Source organism: Echiichthys vipera (assembly GCF_963691815.1).
Source record: "Echiichthys vipera genome assembly, chromosome: 12".
NCBI lineage: Eukaryota > Metazoa > Chordata > Actinopteri > Perciformes > Trachinidae > Echiichthys > Echiichthys vipera.
Genome location: NC_139837.1, coordinates 22,935,448 through 22,955,108, shown reverse-complemented (window position 1 = coordinate 22,955,108; position 19,661 = coordinate 22,935,448). Strand labels below are relative to the sequence as shown.

At 41.5% G+C, this 19,661-nt stretch overlaps 1 protein-coding gene across 1 annotated transcript; it reads right to left on the bottom strand.

Moving 5' to 3' along the window:
• Positions 1-4,077: 4,077 nt before the first annotated feature.
• Positions 4,078-18,506, bottom strand: nsd2 (nuclear receptor binding SET domain protein 2). The gene is made up of 22 exons (XM_083924620.1): positions 18,435-18,506; positions 16,098-16,726; positions 15,468-15,636; positions 15,177-15,343; positions 14,193-14,615; positions 13,609-13,831; positions 12,937-13,046; positions 12,695-12,803; positions 12,430-12,539; positions 11,970-12,059; positions 11,678-11,804; positions 10,262-10,462; positions 9,879-10,058; positions 8,943-9,099; positions 8,654-8,856; positions 8,278-8,381; positions 7,847-8,116; positions 6,463-6,579; positions 5,801-5,942; positions 5,560-5,666; positions 4,967-5,162; positions 4,078-4,393 (listed from the first exon to the last, which is right to left on the bottom strand). Exons 2-22 carry the CDS (start codon positions 16,695-16,697, stop codon positions 4,083-4,085), a joined length of 4,116 nt encoding a protein of 1,371 aa, XP_083780746.1. The 5' UTR covers positions 16,698-16,726; positions 18,435-18,506; the 3' UTR covers positions 4,078-4,082.
• Between the last annotated feature and the right edge of the window lie 1,155 nt (positions 18,507-19,661).

Here is a 19,661-nt window from a genome sequence, read left to right as displayed (position 1 = left end):
TAAAATAGAAAAATAAAAAGGGAATAAAACATTAACATTGTGACAACTCTGAGGGCCACTCCCATAGAAAAGCACATCATCTGCGCCCTCCAGCTCGCAGCTAACAGCTAAACTGAACCTCCGGGGTCTCTTTCGTAACTCCCTACATCGCAGAGAGAAAACAAACAAAAAAACAAACAGAAAAAACTATGTAAAGTAAATTAGACAGCAATTAGACTAAATGAATAACAGAAAGCAAGAATACTTCAGACAACTCTGTGGCGTTGGGTGATAAAATTTCAAATTAAAATAAAGCTGTCAAGAAAATAGGTCTCGTGATTGTGCTGACCACATTGGAGATTAATCTGTTGAATTCTCTAGAAGTCAAGAAAGACACCAAAACTGCCTAAAATGGCGGGTAGTCACATGAGCTATGACGTCATCATTCCAGGTATTGACTATTCCTTCACAATTTAGCGTCACATTGGTGGGAGGATTATACCGAGAAAATATGAAATGAATCCGATAATCCCTCTAGGAGGAGTTTGAAAAAGTTTGCAGAAAATACATGGAAAGCTGTGAAAACCGCACAAAACTCAAAATGGCCGACTTCCTGTTGGAAGTTGGGTGAGGTAATGAAAGCTAATGGGAAATATGCCTGAAACGATTAAAGCTATTTGGGTATTACATTTTATATGATATATTTTAATATCATATGATATATTTTAATATCAGAGCAACTTTGCTTCAACTAAAGCCTTCCAGGTGTTAGTGGGCGCCATGGAGCCCGCTAAACACACATGGACCAAATCGCTGTTTATTTTCACAATGTTCTCATATGTCTGCCAAGTTTTGTGCGCTTTCGAGAATAATAAGCGGGCTAAAAATGCGTTCAAGTGCTCAAAGCAATTAGGGGGCACTATAGACCGGACGTGCCACACCCAAGTCATAATCTAGCACATAATTAGGACATAATTGGTTTGAACATGTGCCCACAGTTTCGTGCATCCTAAAGGCCTCAACCATGTGTTTCATGTCACAAAATTCAAGATGGTCGACTTTTTGTTAGGCAAAAAAAAAAAAAAATAGCAGTATGTTCCTCAAGGTGAGAGCAATGATCCCACCAAGTTTCGTGAACATCGTGAACTTTTCCCCAACCATGGCGTGTGTCTGCGTGTGTCTGTGTGTGGGGGGGCTATAGACTAACGCTAGACTATAGACAGACTGAAATGATGTGCGTGGGTAGAGAACACACAAAAAACACACCGTTACTTGGTTGAGCGGACACTTTAAGTCTACTTTGTCTTAGGGCTGCTACGTTATGTTCATTATCAACAGATTCATAAATCAATTGTTTGGTCCATAACATTCATGTAATACATATCTATCACATTTAACCAGAAACTACTTTTAAAGTTAACCGTTTATCAAAGTACTCGCCAATGAATCCACTGACTAGAGACAAAATTATTTATAAAATGATACAAGTGATGTCTTTGCAAAACAGTTTGAAACCTTTTAAATATATCTCAAACTAATTTAAGGCGGTTTTTAAATTTGATTTAAAGTGATTACAGCCGTAACAAGCCGTAGCAAATATGAAATGAAATCATTTGAGCAGTGCGCAGACGTCAGATGTATGTTTTGGTCACTTTTTATTGCACGATTCAACAGAAGTGAGATCCTGCACAAAAGTGTTTCAGCACTGCATCCAGAAAAAAAACAACAAAAAACCCAAAACATACAATGTCAGAAAATTGTATGATATTTACAATAGATGCGTCACTATTACCACTTATACATTATGTACATATTAGTCTCTGGTTTACTATGACAGTAGTTACAGAATGAAACCCCTACGCACACGTTACACTTCAGCTCTACAGGGAATTACAGTGCTTACAAAAAGAACTGGCTGGACTACATTCACTCAACACAAGTCATGGTTAGGATACATACAAAGTGGAAAATACTGGTACGAGACTCGCTGCACCTCTGGACATGTCCCATTCACACGCCCTGGGAAAAAAGGGAAACAAAAACAGGACAATAAAAATAAAAGGTGCACTTATTGAAAACAAAAACAATTGGCCTTTTGTTGCATTTGTACAACTCAAATCTGTTTGTTTTTTTTCTCCAGGGGAAGTTTGAGAAAATGGCTGTAAGTTTAGAGAGGTTCTGAGAAGACACCATCAAATATGAAATTGAAAAGAAAAAAGGTGCAAGAATAGTCTGTAGTCTCAGAGTTGCTTAAAAGAAAAACCCTCATTGACCGACCCCAAAAGAAAAACTGACTTTTACCCTTCAGAATATTAATATGGCAGACAATTATCACTGTTAACCTGGTATCTCCAGACTGTCAATGCAGAGACCAACATGCCAACATGCATCTTTTCAACGGAAACAACAGTGCCTGAAATGGTTTTAAAACTCCTAGTATGGTGGCCTTTTTAGGACATTTCAGAGGCTCAGCTCCACATTTTCAGAGATGACCAACAGCTCCATTCTAATTGACTTCAAGTCATCCCTTTCAAATATGTGGCGATTGTATCGTGAATGTACACGTGTATCGTTACGTTACAAATGACTTTAGAACAATTCAACGCGAAGACCTCTAAAAGAACGCTGGCTAACATGTTTGTATACGAGTTACAGAACAGAATTTAAGTCATTAAAATGACACTAAGTACAGCTGAGGTTTAAGAAGTGCAGCTGGAGCTCACAGAGCACTGAGCGATGACACTTTAAGTCTGGCATGTCCTTAAACGCACCACCGTACTCTCCTTGTGATGCTTCATGTCAAGTACAAATATGAAAAAAGAAGTGACAAGATGTTAGCCCGTGTTCAAGTATAAACAACAAGCAGGATGCAGTTCTGAGATTAAAAACCTCCCGAGGGTTAAAAAGAAGTTGAGGTCTGGCTTTTTCACAACCTCAGCTACAAATGAACTGCTCAGTGAATTTAGCACCAATAAAAAAAACCTGCCCGGTGTCATCGCAAGAGGTGATGTGTTCCATTTATACATAAAACTCCGATTTCAGATATTTCAGCACCGTGAAACTTTAGGACCCAAAGCTCAACTTAGAAAAAGGCTCCAGAAAAATGGCACATAATCCTTCATTTATCTGGTTTAGCATCGAGCAAAGAGCGGTAAAGACCTATAAAACTCCCAGTAGTGTTTTTTTAGATATCCGATGGCAGTTAAGTAGCGCTCTACGTTTAATACTTTCTGTAAACCCCTTGTTCTCACGAGAGGTAGGCAGATTTCTGGCACCATTGTTCAGGATCCCGATACAAAAAAAGAAAAGAAAATTTGAATCTAAACAGTTAAGCTGAGCTAAAACTAAATAGCAGGTTGTTGAAAAGCAAACAAAAGTCTACAGTTAAATATAACCTATAACCTAAGTACAGAGGTCATCTGAGGCCTATCCATAGTGTCTTGGTGTTTTGATATTACATCTGACATATATATACTATATATAAAAATAAAACAATCCATTTGGCAACCTGTTTGATGTCTCACAATTCCAGTAATCATAATTTTGGTTTTTGATATACATATATATAGATATAGCTATAAAACTCTGCTGTTCAAGGTCGTCTGTGTTGAGAGACGGGGGTGACTGAGATTCAAGTCAGCAGACGGTGACACTGCCGCTCACTTTTACTTCTGGCTGCTTCAGTTATTTTCTGCAGACACCGACTGGTTTCTTTTGTTATTCTTAAATTAAAAAAGAAAAGTAAAAGAAAAAAGAAGAGTTTGGTTGGTCGAAGAATGAGAGTACATATCCACTAGTCCTAAGTTTCCTGACCTGCGCTCGCTCTGCTGCTTTGAGCTTTACCACAGATGTTCCGTGTCAGTGCAGACGAGTGGAAAATAAACCTGAAAATGTTTAAAAATAAGAAACGTTTGAGCGGCGAGCGAGAGGACGCTGCCGAGCATTTGAGAGATCGCCTTTCCCTGATGAAGATGTACAGTGCCTTGTTTCTTTGTGATCTTGGAGACATTATTAACGCGGGTTTTATATTTGTTCATGAACGAATGACGCAGGCACCAGAGTCTAGGTTGGCCTTTTGGCTCTGAGGGGGTCAAAGGTCACCATTAGGCCTCTGCGGCTTTCCTTTTGGAGCCTTTTGTTTTGGCCCCAGCTCCTTCTGCCTTCCTGGAGCCTTTAGGACGGCCGACGATGGTGGTCGTCGTCTTCGCATTCGTCTCCGAGTTGATGCCCTGGTCCTGGTTGCCTGTTCCCTCCTGCTCATCGTGATCCAGACAGCAGAGCTGACCCGTGGGGGGCCAGGGACGCAGCGCCCCCTCCTGGTGAGCCTTGCAGAAAGAGTTGGGGCAGAGCTGGCAGAACGCCTCAGAGTTTTTTCCGCAGACGTCACAGTGGTGCCAGGGGCAATCCCAGCGGCCTGCAGGAGCGAGGACGAAGGATACGGACACAAAGTTTAGAGCGCATCAAAACCAACTGTGGTTAAATAAACTCAAACACTGGAAAAAGGGAGAAATAACGATCTGTAAACCAGAACGTAAAAGAAATAAATGGAAATGTTTTACGCCTTGTATCTACAGAGACATACCTTTAAATATAATCAAACTTTACGTAAAAGTTAATCCCTTTGAAGCAAGTATGTGCTTACTAATTGACAATTATCACAAAGTATGAAGAAAAATACATTAAAATAATTTCATTTGAAATTAAAAATGGTTCATAAATCTGTGTTTTATGTCAGCCAGATGCCTCAGGTCCAGTTAACAGGAAGAATATACTTCTTGCAAAATGTTTTCCTTCCATTTCTTATTGATAATCCCTAAAAATCTACAATAACAGGGGACGGAAGGATAATAAGGACTCAACACATGTGGAGGCAGAAAAAAAAACAAATAACACAAGAACACAAAGCTTTCCTTTCCTTCCAGTTGCATGCAGTGAATATCTGGTTCTTCATTAACTGCTGCAGTGTCGTAATTCAGTCGTTTCTTACCGAAGGGTCTCTTGGTGAGGTTCAGGCAAGACAGGTGATAAGCTTTGGTGCAGGTCTTCTTGCCACAGAGCACCAGTTGTCCTCCGTCCCCGCAGCGGAAACAATCGTCATCAGACTTCTTTCCCTCGGTTTTCCTCCTTTTATACTTTCTCTTCAACCTCTTCCCCTTTGGCTCGGCTGTGTGGCCGTTAGAGTTCTGCAGAAAAATGCCAGGTCGGGATACATTTAATCAGTGCTGGGCGGACTTCTAATACTACATTTATTCATAAATTCAAACTAAAGCTTAAAAGTTATATGAAGGAAAACAATAGATTTACTCAAAACAGGTTACCTAAAAAAAGGAAAAATACCCCTGAATGCTCACTACACGTTTATCACTATGAATGTCATATTGAATCCACACCAGTTACTGTGTTTTGAGGTTTTAACTTGTCAGCGTACCTATTTTCACTAAACCTAGTGAAATATGCAGCAATAAAACATACCTGCATTTGTATCAATGTACCACAAATGGTACTCTTTCTTCAATGATTCTGGTAACGTATCCAACTTCAATTTGATAATGAAACGACAGCTCTTAAAATAAAGCTCACCTTAGGCCGATCACCAAGAAAACCGCTGCAATTGGGAGCACCGCAGCGACAGACGGTCTTCTCATTCCCGAGGCAGTCCAGGTTGTAATTAAAGGTCAGCTCGGTCCCTGAAATACATACAATACATATTACATACACATATTTAGTCTCAAAAGATGAAGTGTCCCCATACTTCTTATTTTGCTTTTATTATTATTCAAACATGAACAAAGCTCTAAGTGAGATTGTTAAGTAGTCTCACCTTCTGGAATGTCACAGACCGCAAACAGGCCGACGCGCGTGTCGCCGTTCACCGTCCACTTCTGTGTCTCACAGTTGGGTTGACAGCTGTGGTTCATGAAGCGAGAGTAGTTTCCCTTCGGACCAGCGTCAATGATCCGGTCCTTAAGAACATGAAGAAGAAGAAATTCTGAGAAGGGGCCTCCAAATTAAAAGAAACACTTAATCCATGTCTGTGTCATGGCAACGTGGGCATCATGTTCAGCTGAATGGTGTTTGGTCTCTTTTTCAGCAGATATCCGATGCTCTACAGTGACAAGCCACACACCGTCAGCCTTTAAAATTTGTAAATTATTCCCATAGTTTCTTTTACCAACTTATGTAGCACTACATACCACTACTACCACCTAAATAACATTTTGTCATGTTTTATTACATTATACCATTAATATAATTAGCTTTAACAGATCTATATAAAGGATTCAGCTGGTCAGCAGGAGGTTTGTAGTATTGACTACTGTAATGTCACAGTTGTCTGTAATGCAACATTCCCAATGCAATACCATTCAGTTATCTCGCTCCCAGTAGAAATGGCAGTGCTGCAGAGAAGACAGCACCCCGACACACAGCGGAGCAAAAACAAAACAAAACAAAAGAGTTCCAACATGCGGTTTTGGCACCAACCTTGTCGATGGTGAGCATGTAGAAATCCGTGATGTTGTTCTCCTGGGCGTACTTGATCCTGGCCCGGCACTCCTCCTCATCTATCAGCTCTCCAATGTACTCGTTTACAAACTCGCCCTGTTTGAGAAACAGACCAGCGACGTCTTGAGAATAGAAATGCCCCGAGCCCATGAGTACTGGCGAACAGTGCCTTTAAAAAAAAAAAAACTACTCACACCGATTGGATGTTTTTCTGTTTTACAAAATTAAAATCAGAGAAATGAAACCAGAGGCTTTAAAGTGGCTTTTTTGACACTGATTGAGAAACACACCCTTTAATGTTAAAGTGAAAATAGTGCCTATACTTTAATAATCTGATCCTCTTTTCTGTAATTCATCGTGCTGTGGGTCACCGAGCTGCTAAAAAGCAGTTTTGACTCCAAATGTAACATTTCAAGTTTACTTTACTCCAGACAAAGTTCTGTAAAAGACATTAAAAGACCATACAAATACAAGGACAACATAGATTAAAATACATACAAGCATCGATTCCAGCGTTTCCACAACCCAGAGGAGTACCTTGTATCACTGTTTAGTGTCAGTAAGTGCAATTATTCATTTTAATGACTATAGAAGTTGACACATATGTTCCCCAACACAGCATGAAAGGTAGGGACAAAGATCCTGCACTTGTCCATCTTGGAAGCTTAAGGAAGTCCCTAAACACATCATTATATGCTACCTGTAGCTTCTTCAGTTTTTCTGAGCTATATTTACACCATAGGTGAGCTGTGTACAATGGAGTACAGTAGGCTGTGATGGGACTTGCTTTGACATCATCTGTGCACATGTGAAATTTGCGTGCCAACATATAGGCCTGTGCGTTAAGTTCAGCTCGTTCAGCTTGTTATTTCTCTGCTGACATACAGTATATGCCAGTAAGAGCTGCAACAACCAAGTCGATTAATCTCTAAGTTGTCGACTATAAAACTATTTTGATAATACAGTAATCGTTTTGAGTCATTACTTGTTATGAAAAAAACAGTCCCAATTCTCTGATTTCAGCTTCTTAAAAGTGAACATTTTCTGGTTGCCTTTCTCTTCTAACCAGAAAACTAAATAGCTTTAAGTTCGGTAACTTGTCAAATGTCTTGAGGACAAAACAAGACATTTGAGGACGTCATCTCAGGCTTTGGGAAAAAAACACTGACCCAAATTTTCTTTTAACCATTTTATAGACCAAACAACTAATCGAGAAAATGATCGACAAATTAACCAATAATGAAAATAATGCTAACATGAATAGCTAAGGGATGAAAGTTTCCGGATTGTATGCACATTAACATGAGACACTGGCTGATCCCACTAAAAGACTGTTTCACAGCAGAAAAGGCTCTTGTCTTACCTTCTTGATGTCTCGGAGAGATATCAGGCCCCAGCCCTTGCCAGGCGTCTTGATGATCTTGGTTTCTGGGTAGAGGCGTTTGGTGAAGTCCTGGTTACAGCAGCGCTCCCCGCTGGGACACACCTGAGGGTGGCACTCGTACTGCAGCATGCGGTTCAGACACTCTGACTCAAACCCACACGGCCTCTCGTCTGTCGGCTTGCAGTTACACTTTGGGATCTCAGAAATGTCTGCGGTGTAGACCTGAACCTTACCGAAGGGTTTGTTGATCTGACGTTAAGAAAAGGAGACATCAACACCATAAAACTGTAACAAGTAAAGTGAATAGAGTAACCTCTTCACTTGTATTAACTGGATACTTGGGGCTGTATCTTTAAAAATACATTTGAACAAAAGAGACAAATGCAAAGATGCACTCTTAGATTTCACACCTTGACAAATTTATACGGTGGTGGTTTTCGGCTGTTCTCTTGTGCTTCCTTGGCCTCTCGTTTAATTTTTATCTCCTTGAATCGAGATTCAGCCTCCAACAGAGCTGAGGAAAAAAAAAACAATGTAGAGGCTCGTTACATTTCATCTCATGTGTGGAAACATTCGCACACAATTTGAAAGCTACTGCAAACTTGAAAATATAGAAAAATGCTAAACATGCATGCTTCTGTAGATGGCCTTAATCTTTTTTCTTTTGTATAAAATGTAAGTTTGTACTGTAAATGAAGCTAAAAATTCCTGATATCAAATTTTTAAAGATAATCTGTAGCAGCGGCAACTAGAAGTGTATTCCTACGTAGTAATCTAGATCTTTACCAGTCTTGAAGACTTTGCCGATGCCGGTCCTCTGGTACTTGCTGCCCCGGTCTCCCTCCATGTATGGAAACACTCGGCCCTGGTGAGTCCAAAAGTAGTCCTTGGAGCCGAAGAAGAAGACCGGGAACTCTCCGATCTCGTGGCGAAGATGCTGAATGTTGGTGGGGATGTTTCTGGGATGGCGGATCTCTGCAGGCCACCATCTGAGGAGGAAAACAGGGAAGGAGCAGGGGTGAGTATTTATTCGGAGTCACATTACACAAGGACACAAGAGCTCAGTGTCTCTCACCTGTATGTTCCCAGTTTGACCCAGATGATGTCTCTGTATTTGGGTTTCTTTCCGGCTCGGCAGTCGTTGCAGAACCAGCTCCCATCGGGCATGGCGATGTTCAGGCAGTCAGGGTGAAAAGCTGCAGGACAAGACTCACAGCACAGCAGCCGCCCTCCTGCAGCACAAGAACAATTTAAACCTTTAGTTATGTAGGCAGCATCAAAGCCTGCAAGAGAGCTCCGATTAACAGTTGAGTCATCTGTGCAAGCGTGATAAAACAAGCACAATTATAAGCAAGTGTTAAGTCCGACCAGCAGCCAAAAAGAACTGCCACGTACTCACTCACTCACTTGGCATCAAACATTTACCACTCAGAGCGTAACAAATTCTACAACTGGCTTGCTTGCTTTCTGGGTTTCAGTATCATCTAACACTAATAACTTCCACATGCAATTACAGCCGTCTCTGTAAAGCTGAATTTGAGCTGAAAACTGATGCTCAGGAAGTGCTGCAGTTCAGCATTTCCTCAGTTGCAGCTTGTGTAATTAACATCTGCCCAGCTACAGCTCCACCAGGGCAGTTGGTTGTGCCAAAACTATTTCCTTACTACCCTTTAAAGAAAGTGAGCTTGTTAATAGCAGACGCACGTTCGACTATCGCGCCGCATCAATGTTCTCTGTCTACAGTAAATCTGTTAAATATGCACTGAATGTGTGGAAGAAACTGTAAAATATGCCCCTGCAAATACAGCTATATTTCCTGTGCATCGCGCTTTAAGCTGTGGTGTTAAAACAACAAGAAAAGAGGTTGAGTTCCCTCATTCACCCCTTTAGTTCCCTCCTAACAGCGAGTAATCGAGGAATCAATACCTCACGCCCAGCCACAGTTTATAAGGATGTTAAATACCAACTCTCTTGGTAACACCGTGTTGACAAGAGAGGAGAAATGGCAAACCTTTGGAGCAGACGAAGCACCAGCTGACGTTGACGTGACTGTGGTGGCTGTAGCCCTTCTTGGCGTTGAAGTGGTTGGTGCAGATGATGGCGGTGTTGGTGAGCATCTCACTGCCCGCAGCCACACACAAGTCACCAATGTGGTATGCGACAGGGCAGCGCAGACAGCGCATCAACCTACCTACAGTACAGAGTGCGAGAGACGTCAAATTATGCTTATGCAGTATATATATATATATATATATATATATATATATATATATATATATATATATATGAAAATAGGGATTCTTAAACTTAAGCAACTAATGCATTTGACCCTCCAGCCCCCCCAGTCTCAGATTAAGAGTGCCTCCCAAAAGCGGCATCTCCAGTGTTGCAGACCTTTAGTGAACTTCTGCTTGGTGCGGCAGCCGTAGTGGCAGCTCAGGCAGGTGTGGAGTGGACAGCGGAAGCCCTTGTTATCGAACACAGTGAGGGGGTTGAGGCGGATGCACGCCTCGTGGTAAAACTTGCCGCAGTGTGGGACGTGGCAGCGACGCACCTCACCGTCCGACTGCTTACAGTTAAAACACGAGTGAATTCCTGAAAGGAGGAGAAACAGCAATAAATACAAATGTTATTTCTGTTATCACAAAAAAAAAAAAATTTACTGCAACAACTACTACCAACTCTCACTGTCTGTGTGTGTGTGTGGGGGGGAATCAGGGTTTAACTCATAATACAATGTTGTCTTTTCCAAGATAATAGAAAGCTATGATTCACCATTCTCCAAATATATTGTAGATGATTTCATGACTCCATTAGAAAATACATAAAATAAAATAAAAAAGTAATTTCTGTTTGTGAACAAGAGACCTACTTAGTGGACATTTTTACCCCAGCAGCCTTCTAAGTGAGTTATGCTGCAGTCACAAACTGAGGCAGAAGGTCTATTAAAATATAGTTCCAGACATTACATCTATTTAGCTGAAACCTTTATCCAAAACTACTTACAACAAGTACATTCAACTATGTGGGTACAACCCAAAAATTGCAAGAATCATGCAAGACAAATTCCTCAAATACGCTGAACTGCTTTGAGCGCTCCATTTAGAGACAATACCCCTTTTCAACCAACCCAGACCTAGTTGTAGTACTGGGCTGGTGCTGGTTCACTGTTTGTTCCACTTGGAAACATTCTCAGAAGCTAACGTTAGTGCTAGCTAGCCTTACCTAGCAGAGTATACCTGCAATTGATTGCATTGCAGTTAAAATGAATGATACATTTATGTCTTTACAGGTAATGTCAGACTCCAGTGACTGCAGCTGGAGCTGTGTTGTATGAAAACTGCCGTTACACCAGACATGTACATGTTTATGTTTGCTTGACAAGTTGTTAATATTTCTTTAATTTTCTGAAAGGAACTGTGTATAATTATTGTGCATAAGTTTGAATAAACTTAACTTAAACCGTGTTTCTCTGTTGATTATGCACACTAAAGAAGACATGTCTCTTTAGAAAAATTGTTATTTTGACAAAAAAAAAGAAAACCGAATAAAATATACAGATTCTAAAATCACAACATTTTTTAAAGCACGCAAGAAGTTGTGCCGGTTCTAGACCAGCAAAGAGTTGGTGCCGCTCTGGAACCAGTGTTCCTGACCGAGAGCCGGTTCTCTGGCTGTGGAAACAGGAAGAACCGGTTCAGTATTTGGCACCGGCCCTCAAAATGTCTTGGTCCAAAAGAGGTATAAGAGAGAGAAAAGGTTTTTTCCCCCTAAAGACCAATCTCCTGGGCAAAGTATGAACCTTCTCACCTGTGCTGCACTCCTGACACAGCAACTTCTCGTCGGGTTTGAATGTCAGACCCAGACAGTGGAGGTGAAACATCCCGTAACACTGGCCTTCACAGGGGACCAAGTCCTCTCCTGCCTGCTCACACATCTGCAGGGAAAAAATACACAGAGATCAAAACATATGCAGAGATTGAGGCAGTTCAGAGCAGAGATTCTATCTTTTTTAAATTTAGAGACAAGTGAAGCAGCATTTTCCCAAAAAATGTCACACATTTGAAATAAGGAGAGTAAAACACTGAAGAGGCAGACCTACCTGACAGACAAACTCTTTCTTCCTTTCGCCCTTCTTTGTCTCGTCCAAGCTGTCACTGGGAGAATCGGGACGGCCTTCACTCCCAGAGCCCTGCAGAATAACAGTGTATGGTGGAATTTTAAATTAATGAGACAATTGATATTCACAGGAATTCTATAGCCATACACATTCACACCATCTGCATAACGATTAACAATCAGCTAAAGTCCATTTATTTCCAACAGACCTGAGTGACAAAGGAAACTAATCAAAACTGCCAATGTGAGTTCTGCTAAACAAAAGTGGAAAATTGGCCGGTTCCCTATACTTTATTATTTGAATAGAAAATAAGTGTCCGATGGGCTTAATCTTAAAACAACCCTTTAGCAACATCAAACTGCAAAATTTAACCCGTTTGAGATTAGCGGCTCTCGAGGTTTACGAGTAAATCTCCGGCTGATCTGAGGTTATCCCCGCTCACCTCAGGATCAGGACACGGGGAGGTCCGCCTCTTCTTTGCCTTGGAGGGCACCGTATGGTTGTCTCCAGCCTGCTTCCTTTTCCTTCTACGCTTTGGTTTCTCTGCGTCTTCTGAAAAAACAAAACAATGAAAACAAAAGTCCTGCGGGGCTCATAAGATGATGTTGTGGAGTCAAGAGCGAGCAAATCGCAGAGGTTTTCCGGTGTGAATTTTAAAAAGAGAAGTCTGATCATGTTATTCAATACAGAGTGAGAAGATGATTTACCAGGGAGGAGAGCTTTGGACTTGGTCTGTCTCTTCTTGGTTTCTGTAACGTCTTTGACAGTTTTTCTTCTTCTTCTCTGCTTTTTGTCTGTTCCGTCTGAAGTCGAGGCCTGGGAAGGTTTGTGAGAAAATCAACATCTTTTTACAAAGTTCAAAAAAATCTTGCTGCATCATCTCAAACATTGCTTTTTGTTAGATGCTTACTCTAAATAATTTCACACTAAAGGTCCTCCTCAATCCCACCTGTATTTCAGCGTCTTTGCTTGTTTTACGTCTCTTTCTTGGCTGCACAACCTTGTCTGACGGAGCATCGGTTGGTGGCCTTTTAGGCGCCTTCTTTCTTTGCCTCTTAACTAAAAACAAAACAAATATTAAAAATGTCAAACACCCTAAATTGGTTCCAACTTCAGACATTTTTATCTGCTGCTTATGGTTAGAACAGAAAATGCTGACACCATTTTCAGGCAGCTTTTAGATGCATGTAAAAACCCATTTTTGCTGATTAACTGTAGAGGTACTAAGTATCATTTTAACCAATTTCTATGCTTCATAAATAGTACGATATATGCTTCCAATGGCTGTTAAAATAGGATTATCCGTGCAAATTGGTGATTTAGTGTTATGCGATAACATTAAAAAGCAACACAGATAGCAAAGTACATTATGGAAGTGGAAAAGGCTTACTTAGATTTAGCAGTCTCACAAGAAAAATGTACCCTCTTTATACAATGAGGAGGGGAAATTCTTAAATCTACTGGTCACATTAAGCAATAAATTCCACAATAAACCAACCACTTTACTATTTTACTAGCCACATGTGGCAATTTAAAGCCGGAGACTCCACAGCTCTGGGAAATGCATACCAGCCAAAGCCAGATTCAACCAACCCTGCCTGGGTTTCAACTTTCAACCAACCTGGAACTGAAACTGGAAGCGAGACCGGTTCTGAAATTTCATCTGTCAAAGAAACAAGCTTTGGTTTCCTTTTCTTCACGGGGTCAGAAATGTTGTCCACGGCAGATTTTTTCCTTCTCCTCACTGTCTTTGTGGCAGACTGCGCCTGTCTGGGTCTCCTCCTCTTCTTCTTCTGAGGTATGACTGATTCAGCCTGAATATCTGGTGCAAAAGTGGTGGGATCCTACAATGAAAACAACCAGATGTATTAAATGTCGCCTCCTAAAAAAGGCTTACAGCTTCCTATGACCATCATATTATCAGGGTTCTACACCTATTTCAAAGTATTTTCACACCTTGATTTCTTTACAGAGTTTATACATTTCAGTTGATATTGCAAGGTTTAAATATGGATTTGGTTGTGGGTTAATGACTCCATTCCTAAAGCCTAACAGCAGCAGTGTAAAATCAGACTTCTGAGTGGATCAAATGTATTTTCCAGTGTTTGATTTCCACACGATCCCGTGTCAGCACGAAAATAATAATAAAAAAGATGCATGACACAAGGTTTACTCTGATGATACATGTTAGCGAGTTATCCTAACCTGGGAGGGTGGCTGTGGATGATGCATCTCTTCGGAAGAAACTGTGCCATTCAATTGCTTTTTAGACAGGAAATTATTTAGATGGCCTTCACCCCTTCTTTGCCAGCAGAGTTTTGCTCTGGGTGCGAGTGTCTTTTTCCCTGTTGAAGTGCTGTCTTGGGACTGAGGGGCGGCTGTGGGGACGTTGGTGGGGACCACCAGCAGATTTTGGCTAAGTCTAGACTCCATTTCCAGGTCCATCTCTGTGCCCTGCTGTGGCTTCAACTTCTCCAGAATGCCGGGGTTCAAGTGAGGCCCATCGTCGTCATACAGAAATGCGAAGTTCACTATGCGCTCATCTAGTGACATGCTGAAGGCCTCCTTGGCCTGAATAACGCCCATGTTCCACTGAGCCTGAAGTTTGCGGGGCACAGAAGGAGCCGTCTACATGACGTAGGGAGAAAAATAGCAAGGTTATACGAAAAGTTACAAAAGACACAAGTGGTAATGTTGAAATAATTTTGGGACCATGTGTTGCTACCAAGAGAATTAAGACAAATATTGTTTTACACTCTGGGCAATCTAAAGGCAAGATTATATACTTTATTAGCGGCAGCATGTGACAGAGGTGTGTGTGTGTGTGTGTGTGTGTGTGTACTAGATAACCAACATGGAAAAAAAGTACCTGCACAGATTTATGTGTTGTAAACATTATTCCTTTCTTGTTTGTTGGTGTTGAGGAAACAGACTGAAAATGTGACTCGGTTGGCTGCTCATAAGATGGGATTGAGCTTCTGAAAAAGCTTGAGCTGGAGGTTTTTTAAATTGTCTGATTCTCATGTGGAATACACTTGACGAGAGAGAACTTTGTATAAAACATTTTAGGGAAGTGCAATGTTTTAATGTTGCAAGACCGTCTGTGCAAAGTCTTTCTGAACAACAGCACAACACATCCTCTACAGGCCAATATGTAGGAGCGTCACACAGAAGAAGAAGCTGATTTACCTTTTTGTGGATGACACGTGAGTTGGGCTGTTTGTTGCCCTGGTTGAGCTCCTCGTATTGATCCTCCCCAGTGAAGGACACCATGTTCTTCTCAATGATGTAGCCTCTCTCCGGGGCGTCTCCAAAGTACTGCACATGGTAATGGAGCCCTGACCGGCTGTTGACTGCTAAAAAAAAAGGAAACAAAGAAGAAATACATTAAATACATAATGGTCTAAAAATACTGACATCAACTTTTCAACACATCACTTAAAACAAAGTTAAACAGATGCAGGTGGCAGACTATCTCACCTTTCTGTTTCGGTTTGATGTGATTGTTGACATCTGGGTCTGTGGTCACCATGCAAGGCCACCAGGGGTATCCTGACACCTTGGTCCAGACCAAATCACCAACAGTAAAACGGATCTGCAGAGGGGAGTCTTGCGTGTCCGCCTCAGTCATCTCTGGGACGCGATCAGGCTGGAGAAGAGAGAGAAAAAAAATTTGGTTATTCAATAAAGATAGAAACTAATCCAGGTTCAGTCACCTTTTACCTTCTTAAAATCCAGGATTTTCCCACATACCATATCATACACATATGCATAACTACTACAAGGAAATATTGGCTATCAATTATACATATACAAGGCATGGAATCAAAGTTTCTGCAGCTGTGAATTTAGGTTTCCATCCATAGAGCATTAATGTGTGAGCATATTTTCAAAATCGACAGGTCAGATTGAACAAACTTTATATCCCTGTTTCACAGCTGTCTGTAGGAGGAAGTCACAATTATGATCTTTTTATCCGTCAGCATATCTCTAGTATATTATTAGGTTCATGTTTGTCTTTAAACTAGTATCAGGTCAAGACAAGCAGAAGTTCTCGCTTAAAAAATATTCATCCTTTGTTTCTCAAAAAGTAGGAAGAAAAGTAAAAACCTCATCAGCTGATCCAGTTCCATCTATAGCATTCTTTTGGTCAAGTGGCTCAACAGGGATGGCAGAGGAACTTAGGTTTGGCTTGTGCGGTCCCCCCTTCCTTTTCTTTGAGGCCTGTCTCTTCCCTGGTACAGTTATAGTACCTTCGGTGGCCAAACTAGTTCCGTTGGCGCAGCATGGCTCAAACAGCGGCTGCTCGACCACCTGGGGTATCGTCACCTTCAGTTCAGGTTCAATATGAGGAGTGCAATTGTGCTGATGGGTGCCGTTCGTAGCAGGGGCCTCAGCACCTTTGAGCATAGGGGGCTCCGGAGCACAAAGCATGGGCAGTGCGTCTTGGTCCCCATTCAGCACACGGGAGGTGAGGTCTTTGAGTCTCTCGTGGCTGTGGTTGTTGTGACTGTGGCTAGCCATCTTCTGAAGGACGCCGTCTTGTAGTGTGGCGGCCAGCTGGGCAGCAGCTTTGTCCATTAATAGAGTAGGGTCGCTGCTCATGTCCCCCCCACTTTTCCGTACACTGAGGGACTCTGGTGGCTGCTTCATGCTGATCGGATTGGCTGGTTCGGGCATTGAAGGCAGGGAGCTACCTTTGCTGTCCATCCCATCTAACCCCCTCCAGGCTTACTGAGCTACAGGACAGGGTAGAAACGTTTTTATTATTCCAAAGATTCGATCAGAAAACATTAACAAATCATGCAATCAATTTTTGTTGATCTTCATTTTGTCAGTTTGTAAAATGGCATTCTGGGATATGAATCCTAGGAGCATAACGTTACACATTTATACAAAATGGCCCTCACTGGCTCCAGCGGACCATGAACAGAGAGAGCTTGGAGGCGACGGAGAAAACTGCACCTGTCACGGAATGTTCTAGTCGTGTAGTTTTTGGATGCTTTTAATTAGAAAGTAGAGCTACTCGACTGAGCAAAAGTCGGAAGCAACAATAACGTTACCTCTGCATAGTAAAATGATTCCTCAGTGAAATCCAGACGTTGATCATAACTAATGTGAACGAGGTAAAGTCAAACCCATTCTTGATTTACATCCATGCACACAAACAAAAAAACACAGGGCGGAGAAACCTCTTACCGCGACAATTTCTAAGTTGGCTTTCTCCTGGAAGAAAAGGGCCACGCTAACTGCTAGCTGCAGACTGTGGCTACAGCGGCACGGAGACTGCAGGAGGCTGGCTGCAGGCTCCGCCAGCATGCAGCGAATGCCCAATGAGTGGGTGGCAATAGCTGTGCAGCGTAAACCACCGCATCTCCGTCTAGAAAAGCCGCGGAAATGGAAGCAGCTGACAGGTCGGAGCTTATTGTGGAGCGAATACGTTTAATTGAATGTGACCCCCCACTTCAGCTGAAACATGGTACATTATGGTTTAAATTGACAATGTATTGTTAAGTAGCTTAACACTAACGTTGGTACCTTTCATAAAGAGAAGGTCTAAACCACTCTGTGACTTATTTATGGTTTACAGAGACCCAGCAATTCCCCAATGAGCAGCACCAAGTCGCAATGTTTATAGTATAATTATAATAATATTTATATGCAGTATTTATTCAGCAATCTTGTGCACACTGGCAACAAAAACCTTCATTTTAATAGCAGGAACGTCGAGCAGACATCTGTCTTACCCGGCTGTGGGTAGAGATGTGACGGCAAGACGACTGTCGAGTTAAAGTTATAGTCACGCTAGGCTCAGTCACTCTAAAGTCAACTAAATACGTTAACGTGGTCTGGTGGTTAACGTAAAAATGACCTATTTAACCAGCAGTTGCAGTGTCATGTATTCCACTAAAACGATGGCCCCGACTATTATCTGAAGCGAAAGCCACGATGTGGGAATCTCATGGATCCCAGTCGCGGATCAAGCATTATCCCAGACCGAACAACCGCATCTCTTGTCATTGCTACAGTCAGCCATTAACGGCGCATTCCAGCAAATAGCCACAGCCGCCACCAAAAAACCCTAGACGCAGCCATGCTACAAACGACACGATTAAAGCAAACAGGCGAATGCACACACAAGTAAATACAAGACTGTGCGGCTGAACGGTTGCGGTAGCGTGTTTAAATCGTTTAGCTATACTGATATACTCAATTTGTAGGCGCCATGACAGCTCGCTTCAAATAAAGCTAACAGTGCTAGCCTCAAGCTAACGAGAGTTTCATTGAAGTCAAGCCAAATAACGTTAGCACAGCCAGCTAGCATGCTAAGAGCTGAAGCAGGTCCTCTCTTGTTAAAATGGATGGTCGGGAGCGAACAAGTGTACTCATACCGGCTAATATCCCCGGGCTGACAATAACATGAAAGACCGTTGTATTTGTAGTTACCTGTTGGATCTCCCTCTCGGGTCGTTAAAGAGGGGAAATGCCCGTATTCATCCTGTAAAAGCGAAGGATTTTCATTCAAGCCGAGTCCAAAAAAGCTTGCGGGAAACTCAAACTCTCCGGCCGACCAGCGCGAAAAATACTCACTTCCGATTGGTCGGGAGCGAGAACGAGGCTCCAACCGGTCCTTTCAAAAAAAAAACCCAACCGTAGGAAGTAGCTGACCTCGGTGTCTCCCGTCTGCTTTCACACCATGTCACCACTTTTATGGATTACTTTTAATTAATACTCTACTGTACTTATATTCTTGTTTCTTACAATAATAACAGCCCTGACTTATAATATACAATAAGGCTTATAATACATTTTATTCGTAAAGCACTTTCATTGTTAAAAAGCAGTCCCAAAGTGCTACAGAGTAAAACCAGATTGAAAGACAGCTTAGAAAAATTATTAAAAAATAGACATATGACTAATAACATAAGTCATCACACTATTAACGTTTAAATGCAGATTTTGTATTGCTGTTAGAAGACCCATATGCCCCTCCCCCACCACATCATCATCATTACAGTAAAAAAAAAAAATGAAATATGAACATTAAAAGTCATTATACCACACCCAGGTCAAAAAGACATGCATTAAACCAGAGCTCTGCAGCAGGGGGTATCCATGTACAATTGAGCTGAAGGATTCAATGAGCCTTCAACATGTATGTTTAATATTTACATATGATGTATAAATGTATGAATATGTTGATAATGATCATTGTAATATCTAAGTATTGTATGCACCATAAAAAGCTGCGTGTATAGGCTTTAGGCCGCCCTGGCTGTATATGCAACTTCATTTAATACAATGATTGTAGCAGGGGGTCCCTGCTATGTCTCTATGGGGTCCTCTGCCTAACAAAAGGTTGAAGACCCCTGCCCTAAACCCCATCATCATTACAATAAGAAAAGAGTATGAAATATGAGCATTAAAAACCATTATGCCAATGTTCCCAGGTTAAAAATACAGGAACTAAATGACAAGAATAAATCAAACAATAACTGGTTAGTAGGCTGAGGGGGATAGGTTCAATGGGGATGCAAAGTTGATCACAACCGCTACAGTTCATAAACAACCTTAAATCAAGTCAGTCCAGATGAGTTTTGTGTTAACCTAAATGTATTGTCTAATAGCTGCACACGTGTTATCTTGCAGGCAGAAAATATGACACAACATATA